General features: G+C 45.9%; 1 protein-coding gene across 1 annotated transcript in view; it reads left to right on the plus strand.

The window, feature by feature from the left end:
- LOC104931749 (titin) overlaps positions 1 to 20,985 on the plus strand; it is a 157,861-nt gene that overhangs the window by 114,725 nt on the left and 22,151 nt on the right. Inside the window, exons 207-215 of the mRNA XM_027275733.1 lie at positions 73 to 17,373; positions 17,472 to 17,768; positions 17,945 to 18,532; positions 18,627 to 18,929; positions 19,017 to 19,313; positions 19,408 to 19,695; positions 19,821 to 20,126; positions 20,242 to 20,544; positions 20,623 to 20,928. Coding sequence (XP_027131534.1) covers positions 73 to 17,373; positions 17,472 to 17,768; positions 17,945 to 18,532; positions 18,627 to 18,929; positions 19,017 to 19,313; positions 19,408 to 19,695; positions 19,821 to 20,126; positions 20,242 to 20,544; positions 20,623 to 20,928 — 19,989 coding nt within the window. The remainder of the gene's footprint in view (positions 1 to 72; positions 17,374 to 17,471; positions 17,769 to 17,944; positions 18,533 to 18,626; positions 18,930 to 19,016; positions 19,314 to 19,407; positions 19,696 to 19,820; positions 20,127 to 20,241; positions 20,545 to 20,622; positions 20,929 to 20,985) is intronic.

Here is a 20,985-nt window from a genome sequence, read left to right on the forward strand (position 1 = left end):
ACAAAATCATGAGGTTTCACAGTGTTACATTTAGTAATAGAAAATGCTAACCACTTATTTTATGTCTGGCAGATGTACCAGGACCTCCAGTCAATCCAAGAGTCACAGACACAACCAAGACCACTGCCACCGTAAACTGGGGAAAGCCTCTTGATAATGGCGGACTTGAAGTTACTGGATATGTTGTTGAGCACAAGAAAGAAGGGACAGAAGATTGGGTCAAGGACACACCTTCATCTCCTCTCAGGATCACAGAGTTTGTTGTTCCTGGCCTGGAAACTGGTGCCAAATATCATTTCAGAATTAGTGCTGTTAATGCCAAGGGGGCAGGTGAACCTGCTGAAACTCAGGAACTGGTGGAGATTGTGGAGAGAGCAGCTGAACCTGATTTTGAGCTGGATGTTGAGCTGAGAAGAACCCTTGTTGTCAGGGCTGGCTGCTCCATTCGCCTCTTTGTGCCAATCAAGGGACGTCCCACACCTACAGTTACTTGGACCAAGGAGGGCGGTCCTATCCCACGTGCAGTCATCGACAGCACAGAGTCATTTACAATGCTGATCATTCCTGAGAGTTCAAGAATTGATGCAGGCAAATATGAGCTTACCATCGAAAACTCTTCTGGAAAGAAGACTGCCCCTATACATGTGAGAGTTTTGGATTCACCTGGACCTCCACTTAACCTAAAACCAGTCAAAATTGACAAGGAAAGCATTTCTCTACAATGGGAGATGCCTCTCATCGATGGTGGAGCCAAGATCACAAACTACATCATTGAGAAGAGGGAATCAACACGCAAAGCTTTTGCTACTGTGGTCACAAAATGTCCAACTACTTCAGTCAGGATTGGTGATCTGGGTGAAGGCTGTGAGTACTACTTCAGAGTGTGTGCTGAGAACGAGTATGGAATTGGTGAGCCGGTTGAAACTGCTGATCCAATCCGGGCATCCCAGGCACCAACTCCTCCAGAAAGTATTATTCCTACTGATATCACCAAGAACTCTGTGAGCCTGGCCTGGACCAAACCCAAACATGATGGTGGAAGCAGAATTACAGGATACGTTCTTGAAGCCCAGAAGAAGGGAACTGATCAGTGGGCACATGTAACAACAGTGAAGAACATGGACTTCACAGTGAAAAATCTCAATGAGAATGAGGAGTACATTTTCCATGTAATGGCTGTCAACCTCTCAGGTAGAAGCGCTCCACGTGAGAGCAAACCAATCGTTATCAAGGATTCTGCATCCCTGCCTGAGTTTGACCTTCGTGGTGTGTGTCAGAAGACTGTCATTGCCAAGGCAGGAGACGACATCAAGGTGGAAATTCCTGTTATGGGACGTCCTAGACCAACTGTCTCTTGGCAAAAGGGTGGCGCAGCCCTAAAGCTCACACAGAAATGCAATGTGGAAACTACTGCTGCTACTGTTATCCTCAGCATCAGTGAATGCACCAGAGCCGACAGTGGTGTATACACCATGACAGGAAAGAACATTGTTGGTTCCGTGACAGACAACATCATTGTCAAAGTACATGATGTACCTGGGCCACCCAAGGGACCAATTAAGATAGTGGAGATATCTCGTACCTATTGCGTCTTTGCATGGGACACACCTGAGAATGATGGAGGTGTTCCAATCAACAACTATGTAGTTGAGATCAGAGACACCACTTCCCAAACATGGACAGAGCTATCTTCTACTGTCATTCGTACCATGTTCAAAGCCATTCGTTTAACCACTGGATCCGAATATCAGTTCAGAGTAAAAGCTAAGAACAGATATGGTGCTGGACCATCCATCACCTCAGAGTCAGTAGTGGCCGCCTATCCATTCAAAGTCCCTGGACCTCCCGGTACTCCTGGTGTTGTTGCATTTACAAAGGACTCAATAACCATTGGCTGGAATGAACCTGTGTCTGATGGTGGAAATGAAGTCATTGGTTATCATGTTGAGAGGAAAGAAAGAAGTGGCATTGTGTGGCACATGATAAGCAAAGGTCTTGTGAAAGGAAACATCTTTAAATCCAGCGGTCTTGAAGATGGAACTGCCTATGAGTTCCGTGTCATGGCTGAAAACATGGCTGGAGTTGGTAAGCCCAGCAAGGCCTCAGAAGCAATCCTGGCCTTGGACCCTGTAGATCCACCAGGTCAACCTGTGCCAATATTTGTCAACAAGAATGTTATCACTATTCAGTGGACAAAGCCTGAGTATGATGGTGGCTTCAAAATCACCGGCTACACAGTGGAGAAGAGAGAACTGCCTGCTGGTCGCTGGATGAGAGCTAACTTCACCAACATCATTGAGACGACATTCACTGTCAGTGGACTGACTCAAGATATGTCATATGAGTTCCGTGTCATCGCCAGAAACTCAGCAGGTGCAGTGAGTTTGGCCTCTGAGCCCTCAGATCCAATTATATGCAAAGATGACATTATCGAGCCACGCATTATGGTTGATGCCATCTTTAAGGATGTGGTGCTACTGAAGGCAGGTGAGTCCTTCAAACTTGATGCTGACATCGCTGGTCAACCAACTCCATCTATGGTTTGGACCAAGAATGGAAAGGAGGTTGAGAACACAATGAAGCTCGATGTGAAATTCACAGAACTGGCAACCATTTTGACCAACAAGGACTCTATCAGATCAGATGGTGGAGAATTTGTTTTGACTGCCACTAACGTTGGTGGATTTGCTAAGCACATATTTAACGTTAAAGTGCTTGACAGACCTGGACCACCAGTTGGACCTCTTCAGGTGTCTAATGTCACAGCTGATAACTGTGTACTCACCTGGGCTCCACCTGCAGATGATGGTGGTGCCAAGATTGAAGGATATGTGGTCGAGAAGCGTGAGTCCAGCAGACTGGTCTGGACCAATGTGGTTTCAGACCTGCAAGTTACACAACAAAAGGTGACCAAGCTGCTGAAGGGAAATGAATACATCTTCCGAGTTATGGCAGTGAACAAATATGGTGTTGGCGAATCTCTCGATTCTCAACCCACTATTGCAGATAACCCATATGTGGTTCCAGATCCTCCAGAGAGTCCTGAGGTAACAGCTATCACTAAAGATTCAATGATTCTTATGTGGCAAGCACCAAAGAGTGATGGTGGAGCTCCCATCACTAACTACAATATTGAAAGGAAAGACAGAATAGGCCTCCGCTGGGTCAAATGCAACAAGAGGAAGGTGAAGGATCTACAGTTCAAGGCAGCAGGTCTTGTTGTTGGACATGAATATGAATTTAGAGTAATTGCTGAGAATGCTGCTGGACTGAGTGCACCAAGTGTCACCAGTCCATTCTACAAGGCCACTGATGCACTGTACAAGCCAGGGTCTCCATGCAACCCCAGAATCTTGGACACAACCAAGTCCTCAATTACTGTTGCCTGGAACAAACCTGTATATGATGGCGGCTCTGACATCACTGGCTACATTGTTGAGACCTGCATCCCATCTGAAAAGGCAGAAGAGGAGGAATGGACCATTGTGACACCCAAAGGGGGTCTCCTTGCTACCTCATTCACTATCATTAACTTGAAGGAGAACCAGGAGTACAAGATTAACATCTCTGCTGTCAACAATGAAGGCGTTGGAGAGGCAGCATCGGTACCTGGCAATCCCAAGGCAGAGGACAGACTCCTCCCTCCTGAGTTGGATTTGGATGCTGAGCTCCGCAAGGTTGTCAGTCTTAGAGCCTGCTGCTCACTTAGACTGTTTGTGCCTATCAGAGGCAGACCATCTCCTCAGGCTAAATGGACCAAAGGAGATGGTGAGCCTGTTGAGAGGGCAACTATTGACACCACATCATCATACACGTTACTTGTAATTGAAAATGTCAACAGATTTGACAGTGGAAAGTATAATCTTACAGTTGAAAACAGCTCTGGTTCCAAGACAGCTACAGTCCAAGTCAGGGTGCTTGATACACCAAGTGCCCCAACAAATCTGAAGATTACTGCTGTAACAAATGAAGCTGTGACTCTGACCTGGGAGCCACCAGTGAATGATGGAGGAGTGAAGGTTAAGAACTATATTGTTGAAAAACGTGAGTCCACAAGGAAAGCATATGCCACAGTCAATGCTAACTGCCACCACACCACCTTCACAGTTGACCAACTCCTGGAAGGATGCAACTATTACTTCAGAGTTTTGGCTGAGAATGAATATGGCATCGGTCTACCCATTGAGACTGGCGAATCAGTCAAAGTGTCTGAGAAACCACAGCCACCTGGCAAAATCACTCTTAAAGATGTTACTAAGTCCAGTGTCACCCTTACCTGGGAGAAGCCAGAGCATGATGGTGGCAGCAGAGTGGGCTGCTATGTTGTTGAAATCCAGCCTAAGGGTAGTGATAAGTGGACCCAGGCTGTGATTGTAAAGGAACCAGAAGCTACTATTAGTGGACTCAATGCAGGTGAAGAATACATGTTCCGCGTAGCAGCAAGAAATGAAAAGGGAACAAGCGACCCACGTCAAATCGGTGTGCCTGTCATTGTAAAAGATCTTGTGATTGCACCCGTTGCCAAAATGTTGTTCAACACATTCAGTGTGTTGGCAGGAGAAGACCTCACAGTGGCCATTCCATATGTTGGACGTCCAAAAGCAGCTGTCTCCTGGATTAAAGATGGTCAGCCTCTGAAGAGAACCAGCAGAGTAAACTTTGACTCCACAGAGACAATGCTGAATCTCAACATAAAAGAGGCTACTAAAGATGATGTTGGACAGTACCGTATTACTCTTAGCAACACAGCAGGAGGGACAACTGCAGATGTTGGCGTTGTTGTTCTTGACAAACCAGGCCAACCTGGTGGTCCAGTTAAGGTGGAGGAGGTCACATCTGACAGTATAACAATCTCTTGGAACCGACCAGATTATGATGGTGGGTGCACCATCAAAAACTACATTGTTGAAAAGAGAGACACATCCACAACTAACTGGATGGTTGTATCTTCTAACCTTGCAAGGACCAAAATCAAGGCAGGCAGGTTGAAGACTGGCTCTGAATATCAGTTTAGAATCACAGCAGAAAACAGATATGGAAAAGGCCCAGCTCTTCTATCAGAGTGTATTGTCGCTCAATACCCATACAAACTCCCAGGACCTCCAGGAACACCATCCATTGCAGCCTGCAGCAAGGACAGCATGACAGTTGCCTGGAATGAACCTGTGATTGATGGTGGAAGTGCTATCTTGGGCTACCATCTTGAACGCAAAGAGAGAAACAGCATCTTGTGGGTAAAACTTAACAAGTCTCTTATTACTGAACAAATCTTCAAGACCACTGCTCTGGAACCAGGAATGGAGTATGAATACAGAGTTTATGCTGAAAACATTGTTGGAATAGGCAAAGTGAGTAAAGTGTCTGAGGGACGTGTTGCTAGAGATCCTTGTGATCCTCCTGGCACCCCGGAGGCAACAAAGATCACTAAGGACTCAGTGGCTATTGTTTGGACCAAGCCTGAGTATGATGGTGGTGCAAAGGTTACAGGCTACATTGTGGAGAAGAAGGAGCTTCCTGAAGGTCGTTGGCTGAAGGCTAACTTCACTAACGTCATTGAAACAGAATATGTTGCGACTGGACTTGTGCAAGACAATCAGTATGAGTTCCGCGTCATTGCCAGAAATGCAGCTGGGGTTTTCAGTCTTCCCTCTTTCAGCACTGGTCCTATCACTGCCAAGGATGAGATTGAACCGCCACGCATCAGCATTGACCCAGAGTACACACAGACTATTGTGGTTAATGCTGGAGACAACTTCAAGATTGATGGAGATGTTCATGGCAAACCACTGCCCTCTATCCACTGGATGAAGGAAGGACAGGAACTTGGAAACACAATTCATAGAGAGATTAAGAACACACCCACCAAAGCCTTTATATCTGTCAAGGAAGCAAAACTTTCTGATGGAGGCCAATACACTCTGCTGTTGAAAAATCCAGGAGGAGAAAAGGCTGTACAGGTCAATGTGGTTGTTCTAGATAAACCTGGAGAACCACAGGGACCTCTTGTTGTTACAGGAATAACCAAAGAGAGATGCTGCCTTGCATGGAAAGCACCACTACAAGATGGTGGCAGCAAGATCTCCCATTATGTTGTGGAGAGGAGAGAGACAAGCAGACTTGTCTGGACTGTTGTTGACCCAAAAGTTCAAAATACTTGTATAAAGGTTAATAAGCTCCTGGAGGGAAATGAGTACGTTTTCAGAGTCCATGCTGTTAACCTTTTTGGAGCGGGCCCAGCAATTGAGTCTGCTGCTGTCATAATTAAAGATCCATATATGCCACCTGGAACACCCAAGGCCTTGGAAGTTTCGGATGTTAAAAAGGATTCGATGGTGCTCACCTGGGAGGCTCCTTCTGAAGATGGAGGCAGTCCTATCACTGGCTACATAATTGAGAAACATGACAAAGAAGGTGTAAGATGGATCAGATGCAATAGGCAAATAGTCACTAACTTGACTTTCAAGGTCACTGGTCTCATGGAAAGCCATATCTACGAATTCAGAGTTGTAGCTGAGAATGCCGTTGGTGTTGGAGAGCCAAGCTCCCCAACTGTATTCTACAAAGCCCTTGATCCCATCTTCAGGCCTGGCCCACCACACAATCCAAGAGTTACTGACACAACAAAATCATCAGTATTCTTGTCATGGAGCAAACCCGCCTGTGATGGGGGCAGTGAGATTGAAGGGTACATCGTTGAGTGCTGCACTACCACAGCAGTGCCAGCTGAGGCCCCTGCTGAAACCCCAACAGCCACAGATGCACCTGCTGAGGAATGGATAATGTGCACACCACCAACAGGAGTCAAAAAGACCAAGTTTGAAGTTGTAAACCTGAAGGAAAATCAGGCTTACAAATTTAGAGTATGTGCTGTGAACAAAGTTGGAGTTGGTGAGCATGCTGATGTCTCTGGAGCTGTGGTTGCCCAGGACAAGGTAGAGGAGCCTGACCTTGACATTGACCCAGAACTGAGAAAGATTGTAACCATCAAAGCTGGAGCATCCCTTAGACTGTTTGTTCCCATCAAAGGAAGGCCCAGTCCTATCATCAAGTGGGACAAAGATGAAGCTCTCCTTAAAGAGACTGCTCAGGTCGAGGTGACCAGTAGTTACACATCCCTTGTAATTGACAATATGGGCAGGAATGACAGTGGAAAATACAATCTCACTGCGGAGAACGCCAGTGGAACCAAATCTGCATTTGTTGTTGTGCGTGTTCTTGACACACCTAGTGCTCCTGTTAACCTGAAAGTGGCAGAGATCACAAACCAGTCAGTGACCCTGGCATGGGAACCACCTCTGTTGGATGGTGGCTCCAAGATCAAGAACTACGTTGTGGAAAAGAGAGAAAGCACACGCAAAACATATGCAGCTGTTGTAACAAACTGTCATGCTCTTTCTTGGAAGATTGAGTCACTCCAAGAGGGTTGCAGTTACTACTTCCGAGTGCTTGCTGAGAATGCACATGGCGTTGGTCTGCCTGCAGCAACTCTTGACCCTCTTAAGGTCTCAGAGGTGCCCCAGTCTCCAAAGAGCTTGATTGTTACAGACCAAACTAAAACAAGCATCTCTTTGGCCTGGGAGAAGCCTGAATATGATGGTGGTAGCAGAGTCATGCAGTACCTGGTTGAGATGCAGCTTAAGGGCCAAGATAAATGGTCTGGTGTTAACACATTTAAGACAATGGAGACTAAGGTTTCCAATCTGAACCCAGGAGAGGAGTATCTGTTTAGAGTTACAGCAATCAATGATAAGGGAAAGAGTGACCCCAAAGTCCTTGCTGGTCCAGTGATGGCCAAGGACTTAGTCTTTGAACCAGATGTTCGGCCAACATTCAGCAATTACAGTGTCCATGTGGGTAAAGACTTGAACGTTGACATTCCCATCTTTGGACGTCCTAACCCAACAGTCTCATGGGGTAAAGATGGAGCTCCTTTGAAGTTCACTACCAGAGTTAACATCCAAAACACACCAACACATACAACACTGAGCATTAAGGAGGCAGCAGGTGATGATGGTGGCATGTACAGCATAAATGTTGCCAATTCAGCTGGAAAGAAGGACACAACTGTTGAAATCATTGTACTTGACAAGCCAGGCCCTCCATCCGGCCCTGTCAGGTTTGATGAAATCACAACACAGAGTGTCACTATTTCATGGAATCCACCAAAACACAATGGTGGCAGCCAGATTTCAAACTACATTGTACAGAAGAGAGATACTACTACAACAACATGGGAAAATGTCACCATCAACTGTGCCAGAACCACCATCAAAGTGCCTAGACTGAAGACTGGAGCCGAGTACCAGTTCAGGATCATTGCTCAGAACCGCTATGGCAAGAGTCATGGTCTTGATTCATCTGCTGTGATTGCTCAGTACCCATACAGAGAGCCAGGCCCACCAGGCACTCCTTTCATCTCCTCTCTGTCTAGAGACCACCAGGTTGTTGAGTGGCATGAGCCTGTCTCAGATGGAGGCAGCCCTGTTCTTGGCTACCATCTTGAAAGGAAAGAGAGGAATAGTATTCTCTGGGTCAAGATCAACAAGACGCTTATTCACGAGACTAGTCTCAAGAGCTACCCCTTGGATGAGGGTGTTGAATATGAATATAGGGTTTATGCGGAAAATATTGTTGGCATTGGCAGGTGCAGTAAGGTCTCAGAGGGCTGTGTTGCTCGTGATCCATGTGATCCTCCTGGCACACCAGAGGCCATTCGTGTGACCAAAGACACCATTGTCATTCAGTGGACTAAACCAGAGTATGATGGTGGTAGTAATATCACGGGCTATACTGTGGAGAAGCGTGATCTGCCAGAGGGCAGGTGGGTAAGGGCTAATTTCACTAATGTAATTGAGACCCAGTTCACTGTCACTGGTCTGACTGAAAATGCACAGTATGACTTCAGAGTCATTGCTAAAAATGCTGTTGGCACCATTAGTAAACCATCCTACAACAGTGGACCAATCACTGCAAGCGATAAGGTGGAGGCACCCAAATTCTCCATTGACCCTGCATTCACCAAGGCCATCATCATCAATGCCGGGGAGACATTTAAGCTGGATGCTGATGTGCGCGGCAAGCCACTGCCTACAATCAAGTGGTTCAAGGATGAAAAACCAATTGAGAATACACTCAGACTAGAGATCAAAAACACAGAACACCATGCAATGATTGTCATTAAGGATGCTGTGAGAATTGATGGTGGAGTTTACACACTCCAGATGACAAATGAGGCTGGCAGTGAAACTGTGCCATTCAAGGTTGTGGTTCTGGACAGGCCCAGCCAATGTGAAGGACCACTCCATGTCACTGGAGTAGCTGAAGATAGATGCACACTGGTGTGGCATGCCCCTCTACATGACGGAGGTAGTCCTATTACAAACTATGTCATCGAGAGAAGAGAGACCAGCCGTCTAGCTTGGACTGTTGTTTCCAACACCTGTGACACCACATGCTACAAAGTCACCAAATTGCTGGAAGGCAATGAGTATATGTTCCGTGTTATGGCAGTTAACAGTTATGGTGTCAGTGAACCACTGGAGTCTGGTGGCGTGATCATGAAAACACCATATGGTCCTCCTGGACCACCACACATTGAGGATGTTTCCAACATTTCCCGTGATGGAATGACGGTCACTTGGTCAGCCCCTGAGACTGATGGCGGCAGTGAAATTACTAATTACAACATTGAAAAGAAGGACAGAAATGGAATCAAATGGACCAGATGCAACAGACAGAAGGTCACTGACCTCTCCTTCAGAGTTACTGGTCTAACTACTGGTCATGAATATGAGTTCAGAGTGGCTGCAGAGAATGTAGTTGGAGTGGGAGAGCCAAGTCTTCCAAGTTCATACTATAAGGCCAGTGATCCCAAGTACAAACCCAGTGCCCCAGCATATGTCAATGTGATTGACTCCACAAAGAGTTCTATTACAGTGTCATGGGGTAAGCCTTTGTCTGATGGTGGCAGCGACATTCAAGGATACATTGTTGAAGTTTGCAAGGCTGAGGCCGAGGAATGGACCATGGTCACACCCCCAACTGGCCTGCGTGTCAACAAATATGAAATTACGAAACTTACTGAGGGTCAGGAGTACAAGATCCAGGTGTGTGCTCTGAACAAATTGGGAGTTGGTGAGCCAGCAACTCTCTCTGGAACAGCTAAGCCAGAGGAAAGAGTGGACCCACCACAGATCCACCTTGACTCTGAGCTAAGGAAGGGCATCATTGTGAAAGCTGGTGCATCTGTTAGAATCCATGTTCCATTTAAGGGCAGGCCAACACCTGAGATTAAATGGACTAAGGAAGAGGGAGACATGACTGAGAGGGTGGTGGTTGAGAAAGCTCTCAACTTTACTCAGCTGTCCATTGACTCGTGTGACAGGAGTGACTCAGGGAAATACACCCTGAGCCTGACAAACAGCAGTGGCACCGTGTCTGAGTTTGTTTCTGTTAAAATCCTGGACACACCTGGAGCTCCACAGAATCTTGTGGTGAAAGAAGTCAAAAAGGACTCTGTGACTCTTGTATGGGATGCCCCACTCATTGATGGAGGCTCCAAAGTTAAGAACTATGTCATTGACAAACGTGAATCAACCAGAAAGGCTTATGCAAATGTGTCCACAAAATGCAACAAGACAACATTCAGAGTTGAGAACTTGATTGAAGGCGCTATGTACTACTTCAGAGTCATGGCTGAGAATGACTATGGAATTGGCCAGGCGATTGAAACAAAGGCAGCTTCCAAGGCCTCGGAGGTACCACTGCCTGTTGGAAAAGTCTTCCTCACTGACATCACCAAGACCACTGTCTCACTGGCCTGGGAGAAACCTGAGCATGATGGAGGCAGCAGAATTGGTGGCTACCTAATTGAGATGCAGCCTAAGGGTACAGATAAGTGGGGAGTTGCAACAAATACAAAGACATGTGACGGCACTGTAACAGGCCTCACAGCTGGAACAGAATACCTATTCCGTATCATTGCTTACAATGAGAAGGGTAAGAGTGAGCCAAAGGCACTTGCTGCACCTGTTGTTGCCAGTGACATGACCATTGAGCCAAGCATTAAGATGCAATTTAACACGTACAATGTATTAGCTGGAAAAGATCTCAAGTTAGAGTTTCCTGTGCATGGCAGGCCCAAACCTAAAGTCACATGGAACAGGGATGGCCAGCCTTTGAAGGTGACATCCAGAGTGAATTTGATTAACACACCAACAACAACTGGAATTCAAATTTCTGAGGCATGCAAGGATGACTTTGGCAAATATTCCATTACAGCAACCAATACTGCTGGCACAGTCACTGAGGATGTATCTATCATTATCCTTGACAAGCCTGGTCCACCAACAGGTCCAGTTAAAGTTGTTGAAGTGAGCAACACATTTGTCCATCTCTCCTGGGAGCCCCCACAGTACTTAGGTGGATGTCAGGTGAAGAACTATATAGTGGAAAAGAGAGACACGACGACCACAACATGGCAAGCAGTCACAACACAGCTTGCTAGAACTGCTTTCAAGGTCACCAAGCTGAAGACTGGTGCTGAATACCAGTTCAGAATCATTGCTGAAAACAGATATGGAAAGGGTGTGTCTCTGGACTCCAAGTCCATTGTTGTGCAATATCCTTACAAAGCACCAGGACCTCCAGGAACTCCATTTGTCAAATCTGCAACAAAGGAAATGATGATCATTGAATGGAATGAGCCAGTCATTGATGGTGGAAGTGCTGTTATTGGTTACCATCTGGAAAGCAAAGAGAGAAGCAGTATCCTGTGGAACAAACTGAACAAGACACTCATCACTGATACTCAGTTCAAGATCTGCAATCTTGAGGAGGGTATTGGATATGAATTCAGAGTCTATGCTGAAAATATTGTTGGCATTGGCAGATGCAGTAAAGTGTCTGAGTCGTTTGTTGCTCGTGATCCATGTGATCCTCCTGGTGCTCCTGAAGCTGTATCTATTTCTAAGAACCAGATCAAGATTCAGTGGACCAAGCCTCAATATGATGGTGGCAGCAAAGTGACTGGATATATTGTGGAAAGGAAAGATCTTGCCTCTGCTGATAAACGCTGGGTGAGAGCTAACTTCACTAATATAATTGAGACTGAGTATATTGTCACTGGTCTGACAGAGAACGAGCAATATGAGTTCAGAGTTATCGCAAGAAATGCAGCTGGAGTCTTCAGTGGGCCATCTGACAACTCTGGACCTATTACTGCTACTGATGAAGTTGAACCACCAAGGGCCTCAATGGATCCCAAGTACAAAGATGTCATTGTTGTCAATGCTGGAGAACAGCTACTTCTTGATGCAGACATCCACGGAAAACCAATTCCTGATGCTGTCTGGCTGAAAGAGGGCAAGGAAATGGACAAAGCTCTGCGCATTGAAGTGAGAACTACACAAAAGCGTACAGCCTTGAGCATCAAGGATGTAACCAAGCTTGATGGTGGTAACTATGAGCTTATCCTCAAAAACCTGGGTGGTACAAAGTCCATTCCTATCACTGTCAAAGTCCTTGATAAACCCGGTCCACCCACTGGACCCATGAAGGTGACAGGAGTCATGGCTGACAGGTGCATTCTTGCCTGGGCTGAGCCAGCTCTAGATGGTGGGGCTAGTGTAACTCACTACATCTTGGAGAAGAGGGAGACTAGCAGATTGTCCTGGACAGTGGCTGCACCAAATATCAAGGGTCTGTACTATAAACTGACAAATTTGCTTCATGGAAATGAATACATTTTCAGAGTCAGGGCCGTCAACAAACATGGCGTTGGTGACTATCTTGAGAGTGAACCAATTGTTGCACGCAATCCTTACAAACCACCTAGTGCTCCTGGAACCCCTGAAGCAAGTCAGATCACAAAGGACTCCATGGTTCTGTCATGGACTGCTCCAGAACAGACTGGGGGAATTGAGATTGAAGGCTACCACCTTGAAAAACGTGACAAAGATAGTGTAAGGTGGACAAAATGCAACAGACAAAAGCTGACTGACACTCATTTCAAGGTCACAGGCCTGATGACAGATCATTTCTATGAGTATCGTGTTGCTGCTGAAAATGAGGCTGGAATGGGAGACCTCAGTGAATTGTCCCTATTCTACAGAGCATGTGATGCCACAACACCACCTGGACCTCCACACCATCCTAAGGTGACAGACTACACAAAGTATTCTGTGTCTCTGTCCTGGGGCAAACCTGACTTTGATGGTGGTGCCTATGTCAAGGGTTACATTGTTGAAATGAGGGAGTATACTCCAGTGCCTGAAGAGGAAGCAGAAGTAGCACCAACAGTTGAGGCACCAGTTGAAAAAGAATGGACCATGTGCACTCCACCAGCAGGCATTCAAGCCACTAAACTCACTATCACAGACCTGAAGGAGGGTGGAGAGTACCAGTTCCGTGTCTGTGCCATCAACTCTGAGGGAGTGGGAGAGGCTGCTAATGTCCACAGCACTGTGGTCACCTCTGACAGGTCAGAAGCACCAGAGATTGAGTTAGATGCTGATCTCAGAAAGGTAGTATCTGTTCGTTCTGGAGGAACTCTGCGTCTGTTTGTTGCCATCAGAGGAAGGCCTGTACCTGCTGTAAAATGGGAGAAAGTTGAGGGTACTCTCACAGAACGTGCTGCAATTGACACCACCAGTTCATACACCATGCTTGTTATTGACAGTGTTAACCGCTTTGACAGTGGCAAATACTCCCTAACACTAGAAAATAGCAGTGGGGCAAAATCTGCAACTGTTGCAGTCAGAATTTTGGATACACCAAGTGCACCACAAAACTTTGCTGTAAAGGAGCTCAAGAAGGATTCAGTGACTCTTGCCTGGGATACTCCACTCACTGATGGTGGTTCTAAAATCACAAACTATATTGTAGAGAAGAGAGAGTCTGTCAGGAAGGTCTACACTACTGTCACTAGCAACTGCATAGCCAACTCATTCAAGATTGAAGAGCTGCCTGAGGGTGGCATCTTCTACTTCAGAGTTTGTGCTGTTAATGAATATGGTCAAGGACAGATGGTTGAAACCAAAGAAATCAAAGTGTCTGAGGTGCCTCTGCCCCCAAGCAAGGTTACGCTTGTAGATTTGACAAAGACCAGTGTGACACTGGCATGGGAAAAATCTGCTCATGACGGAGGAAGCAAAGTAATGTGCTACAATGTAGAATTTAAGCCTAAAAGTGGAGATAAATGGGGTACAGCATGCACAGTCAAGGTACCTGAAGCAACAATTCCTAATCTGACTCCTAATGAAGCCTATTTATTCAGAGTTCTTGCAGTGAATGAGAAGGGAAAGAGTGAGCCAAAGGATCTTGGCTTGCCTGTGGTTGCAAAGGATGTTGCAATTGAGCCATCTACCAGCCTACTGTTTACCACATACAGTGTGAAGGCTGGAGATGACCTCACTCTTGAAGTTCCAGTCAGAGGCAGGCCAAAGCCTGTTGTATCTTGGAAGAAGGATGGCCTTCCTTTGAAGCAAACATCATCAGTGACCATCCTGAACACTGCAACCTCATCTAAAATTCTCATTAAAGAGGCTAAAAGAGAACACGTTGGCAAGTATGAGATTACTCTGGCTAACTCAGCAGGAACTGTCACAGCTGATATTGGAGTTGTTGTACTTGATAAACCAGGTCCACCTAAAGGCATTAAGGTGGATGCTGTGACCTCGGACAGCATCGCACTATCCTGGTCTCCACCAGATTATGATGGTGGCTGCTGCATCAGTAACTATATTGTGGAGAAAAGAGACACAAACACACAGGAATGGCAGATGATAGCAAGTAATGTTGCCAGGACAGCTTTCAAGGCTGGCCGCCTAACACATGGAGCAGAGTACCAATTCCGCATCTATTCAGTCAACCGTTATGGAAAGAGTACATCTCTGGATTCACCGGGAATCACTGCTCAGTATAGCTTCAAACAACCTGGGCCTCCTTCCACACCCATAGTAAAGTTGGCCACCAAGTCCTTCATGTTGGTGACTTGGAATGAGCCAGTCAATGATGGTGGTAGTGCTGTATTGGGTTACCATCTGGAGAGAAAGGAGCGTACTAGCATTCTTTGGACAAAGATGAACAGAGGAATGATCAAGGATACAGAATACAAAGTCAGTAGTATTGAGGAGGGCATGATTTATGAGTACCGTGTCTATGCTGAAAATATTGCTGGTATTGGTAAATGTAGCAAAGCCTGTGAAGGTGTAGCAGCCAGAGATCCATGTGACCCTCCAGGCACACCTGTGGTTACTGCTGTTACCAGAACATCTGTCTCCTTATCTTGGGATAAACCAGAGTATGATGGTGGAGCCAAGGTTTCTGGCTATGTCATTGAACGTAGAGACCTTCCTGAAGGTCGCTGGACAAGGTGCAACTTCACCAATGTGCCTGAGACCCACTATGATGCGACCAGCCTTACAGAGAACAGCCAGTATGACTTCCGTGTCATTGCTAAGAATGCAGCTGGATTGTTCAGCGAGCCATCTGACAACACTGGCCCCATCACTGTTAAGGATGATGTGGATCCACCACGCATCATGATGGATGTCAAGTTCAGAGAGACAGTGTTTGTGAAAGCAGGAGAAACTCTGAAGATTGATGCTGATCTTTCGGGACGTCCTGCCCCTGTTATTTCCTGGACCAAAGATGGCAAAGACATTGAGCTGAGAGCCAGAATCCAGATTATTTCAACCGATACCAGCACTTCTGTTGTGGTGAAGGATTGCGTCAGAAGAGATTCTGGACAGTATGTCCTGACTCTACAGAATATTGCTGGAAGAGTTACCATGCCAATAAACTGTGTGATCATAGATAAACCAGGACCAGCAGCAGGACCTCTGCAGATCACAGGTCTCACAGCTGAGGTGTGCACGCTCTCATGGGGTCCTCCTCAGGAGAAGGGTGGTGCTGATATCACACATTATGTTGTTGAGAAGCGTGAGACCAGCCGCTTGGCATGGACCATGGTGAAGGGAGATGTCACAAATACATACTTTAAAGTCACAGGATTGCTCAAGGGCAATGAATATATCTTCAGGGTTCTGGCTGTCAACAAATATGGACTTGGTGAGTCTTTGGAGAGTGATGCTATAAAAATTACAGATCCATACTCTGTTCCCACTGCTCCAGCTAGTGTTGATGTTATTGCCATAACTGGAGATTCAATGACTCTTACCTGGTGCAAACCAGTCAGTGATGGAGGCAGTGCCATCACTGGATATGTGATTGAGCGCCGTGAGAAGACAGGTATGCGCTGGATCCGTGTGAACAGAGATCCAGTTGTCGAATGTACTGCAGTAGCAACCAAACTGCGCAAGGGCTGTGAGTATGACTTCAGAGTCTATGCTGAAAATGCAGCTGGTCTGAGTCCTCCAAGTGAACACTCTCCATCATTCAGACCAGTGGATCCTCTGGTTGTTCCTTCTCGCCCAACCAAGCCAAAGATTGTCAGCTCAACCAAGGACACTGTGTCCATTGTCTGGAAACCACCAACAGATGATGGTGGTGCTCCCATCCTTGGATACAGTGTAGAATACAGAGACTATATCTGCAAACCAAAGCCAGAGGTTGAAGAAGATGAGGAAGAATATGAGGAGGAGGAAGAGGAGGTACCTGAGTCACCCGAAGAACTAGCAAGATGGGTTGAGGCTATCCCTCTTACCAAGAGCTTAGAGTTCACAATCACTGGGCTAAAGACAGATGCACAATATGAATTCTGTGTCAAAGCAATAAACAAAGTTGGCAGCAGTGCACGTAGCCCATATTCAGATGGAGCTGCAGCAATGGACAGAACTGCAGAGCCATCGTTTGATGTTGACATTGAGATGCGTAAAGTACTCATTGTTAAGCATAGCTCAGCATTTACTCTCAATGTTCCATTCAAGGGCAAACCCGTGCCATCAGTGGCATGGGCCAAGGAGGGTGTTGATCTAAAGGTCAGAGGAACTATTGAATCAACAGTATCCAGTACTTCACTGACCATTGAGAAGTCCACTAGAAACGACTCTGGAGAGTACTGTGTTACAATTGAATCACCATTAGGAAAAGCAACGCTGCCCATGGTTGTCAAGGTGCTTGATTCTCCCGGGCCCCCTGTCAATGTTAAAGTTTCAGCAGTGACTAGGGATTCTGCAACCCTCACTTGGGAAGCTCCGGAGAATGATGGTGGTGATGCAGTGAAGGCCTACCATGTTGAAAAACGTGAAGCCAGTAAGAAGGCCTGGGTGTCTGTGACCAGCAACTGCCATGCAATGACTTACAAGGTGGAAGACCTGCAGGAGGGAGCCACTTATTACTTCAGAGTTATTGGAGAAAATGAGTATGGAGTGGGCGTACCTCAAGAAGCCAAGTCTGGAACAAAGATTACAGGTAACATATGAACTGACTCTTTTTAAATGATTGATTTTATACAGCTGTTATCATATTAAGAAAATGTGCCTAACAAAACATCTCACTGTCTATTACAGAGGTTCCAAGTCCACCCATGAAACTTGGGGTTACAAATGTTACCAAGGACAGCATTACAATTGCCTGGACAAGACCAGAATACGATGGTGGTAGCAGAGTTACTGGTTACCTTATTGAAGCCATGGAGAAGGGGCAGAACAAGTGGGTGAAGTGTACCACAGTGAGGACCATGACCCACACTATCAAGAGCCTGAGGGAGGGTGCAGAGTACTTCTTCAGAGTCAGTGCTGAGAACCATGCTGGACTCAGTGAACCAAAGGAGATGATCGTACCTGTTATTGTCAAAGAAATACGGGGTATTTTTTCTAGCTTTACTACTACATTAGTATATTATATATATTTATATTAGTTCAGTCAAAGGAATTTAAAACATTATATACATTAAAAAAAAGAAGCCATGTTTGTTTTTGAACATTCTGTTTGGTTTGACTGTGACATTCCTAATCCCCTCCTTGTCTTATTTTTTCAACAGAGGCTCCAGAGTTTGACCTGAAGAACTACCCCAAGAACACAGTTTATGTGAGAGCAGGATCCAACTTAACCTTTGAAATCCCTCTCACAGGCAGACCTTTGCCAAAGGTGACAATGTCCAAGAACAATGTTGTCATCAAGGGATCCAAGAGGCTGCTAACAGAAGTAACTCCAGACAGTTTAATCATCACCCTCAATGAGAGCATTGCAAGTGATGCTGGCAAGTATGAAGTTACCGCCTCAAATGTGGGAGGTACAACCAAGATCTTCCTCAACTTTGTTGTGCTGGACAGACCCGGACCTCCTATTGGTCCAGTTGAGATTGGAGAGGTTGGAGAGACCACAGTATGTCTGAAATGGGCTCCTCCAGAGTATGATGGTGGTAGTCCTGTTACCAACTACATTGTTCTAAAACGTGAAACTAGCACTCCTACCTGGGCAGAGGTGTCAACAAGCATTGCCAGAAACTTGATCAAGGTGACTAAGCTGACTAAGGGAGAGGAGTATCAGTTCAGAATCAAGGCTGAGAATCGCCACGGTGTCAGTGACCACATTGACAGCAAGCCAGTCATGATAAAGCTTCCATACAGTAAGTCAATACAGTTGGATACAAGTTGGCAATAATACATGTGTATAAGTGATGAAAAAGTTGTGAAAACTAACATGAATGCTGTCTATTACAGCCACCCCCGGACCTCCATCCACACCATGGCTCGGCTTTGTATCCAGAGAGAGCCTGACGGTTTGTTGGAATGAGCCTGTCAATGATGGTGGAAACTCTGTGATTGGATACCATCTCCAGATGAAGGAGAGGAGTAGCATCCTCTGGCAGAAGGTCAATAAAACAGCAATCTCAGGAAACCAGTGGCGTGTCACAAACATTTGCCCTGGCCTCATATATGAATTCAAGGTGGCTGCTGAAAATGCTGCTGGCATTGGAAAGTTGAGCAAGACGTCTGAGGAGGTGATTGCCATTGATGCCTGCGGTAAGTATATCTAATTATCTCCAGACTGAGTGCCTTAAATAATATAGACAATAGATTTAATTGAAATTGCACCTTCTCATGTTACAGAGCCTCCAGCAAACGTCCACATCACCGAAGTCACCAAGAACTCGGTCAGCCTTGCCTGGCAGAGGCCTCCATACGATGGTGGCAGCAAGATTACTGGCTACAGTGTGGAGAGGAGGGAACCTGCCAGTGGTAGATGGGTGAAGGCCAACTTTACAAACATCATTGAGATGGGCTTCACTGTATCTGGATTGAACCAGGATGAGTCTTATGAGTTCAGAGTGTATGCCAAGAATGCTGTTGGGTCTGTCAGCAACCCATCTCTCATTGCTGGCCCAGTCACTTGTGTCGACGCTTGTGGTGAGTTTTTGATTTGTGTCTATGGTTACATGTTTTGTTAACTTTTATTGGACTTATTAATGGATTAATTATATTGTTATCTTGTGTCCCACAGGTGCACCAGCCATTGACCTTCCTCCAGAGTATCTGGATGTTGTTCAGTACAAGGCTGGATCTTCAGTTAAGCTTAGAGTTGGAATCATCGCCAAGCCTCTGCCAACCATTGAGTGGGCCAAGGATGGAAAGGAGCTGGTAGCAACCTCTGTAATGTCTGTTGAAAGCACAACTGAGTCTTCTGCTGTTCTGATCAAGGATGCAGCACGCCTTCACACAGGCTCATATGAGATCAAGATCAAGAATGTTCTGGGCTCAGCTTCTGCTACTATCAGGATTGAAATCCTCGGTATTTAAAAATTCCCGCCTCACCACTTCATATTTCCAGAATTATGAAATCTTAATCAATTTGAATTAAGACACTTGTAGTTAATGCTCTTCCTTTTTTTTTTTTTTTTTTTTACCTTTTTTCAGATAAACCTGGACCTCCAGCCGGTTTGATCAACTTCAACGCTATCTCAGCAGACAGGATTGTCTTTAGCTGGGAGCCTGTGCCCGAGTCTGACCAGGGAGGTAACAAGGTGACCCACTACATTGTTGAGAGGCGGGAAACCAGCCGAGTGGTCTGGTCCACAGTTTCAGACCATCACGAGCAGACACATATCAGTGTTGGCAAGCTGTTGCGTGGAAATGAGTATGTGTTCCGTGTCATGGGTGTTAATAAGTACGGCGTTGGAGAGGCACTGGAGTCTGAGCCTGTCGTCGCCAAGAATGCCTTCGGTACGTCTGGGACTGTAAAGTGCTGTGAAAAATATTTGGATCATAACAATCTAAATGTATCAAAAATTGTTATGAAAGTTCTCATTTGCATTTTTTTTACTATACATTTCTCTAGTAACTCCTGGGCAGCCTCATACTCCTGAGGTGAACATCATCACTAAGACCACCATGGTGGTAGAATGGAACAAACCAGGTGTAGACGGAGGTAGCACCGTGACGGGCTACTATCTGGAAAGACGTGACAAGAAGAGCTCACGCTGGATCAGAGTTTACAAAGACCCTGTCACTGACATCAAACAGACGGTCTACCATCTGACAGAAGGAAATGAGTACCAATATCGTGTCTGTGCCATTAACAAGGCTGGAGAGGGACCGTTCTCTGATGCATCAGACTACTACAAGGCTGCTGACCCAGTTGGTAAGTGGGCTAACATTCACAAGTTTACAACAGAAGATAAATCTACACACACACCTAATAATTACATTGTACTTACAGATCCACCATATGAGCCACGCAAGCTGAAGGTGGTGGACTCTACCAAGACTTCCATCACTTTGGGCTGGTCCAAGCCAGAATGGGATGGAGGCAGCGAAGTCACCAGCTACATGGTGGAGAAGCTTGTTGAGGGAGAGGAAGAATGGTCTATGATTACCACCAAGGGAGAGGCCAAGACAACAGAGTACACGGTCCACAACTTGAAACCAGATGTCAATTACTTCTTCAGAGTCTCTGCAGTCAACTGTGCTGGCCGTGGAGATCCTTTGGAGATGACTGAGCCTGTGCAAGCCAAGGATATCCTGGGTAAGTTAATTACTGGGATTGTAAACGGTTTCAGTGTGTTCAGCTTATGTCACGTCT

This window comes from Larimichthys crocea, unplaced genomic scaffold, assembly GCF_000972845.2.
Source record: "Larimichthys crocea isolate SSNF unplaced genomic scaffold, L_crocea_2.0 scaffold196, whole genome shotgun sequence".
In the NCBI taxonomy this organism is placed as follows: domain Eukaryota; kingdom Metazoa; phylum Chordata; class Actinopteri; family Sciaenidae; genus Larimichthys; species Larimichthys crocea.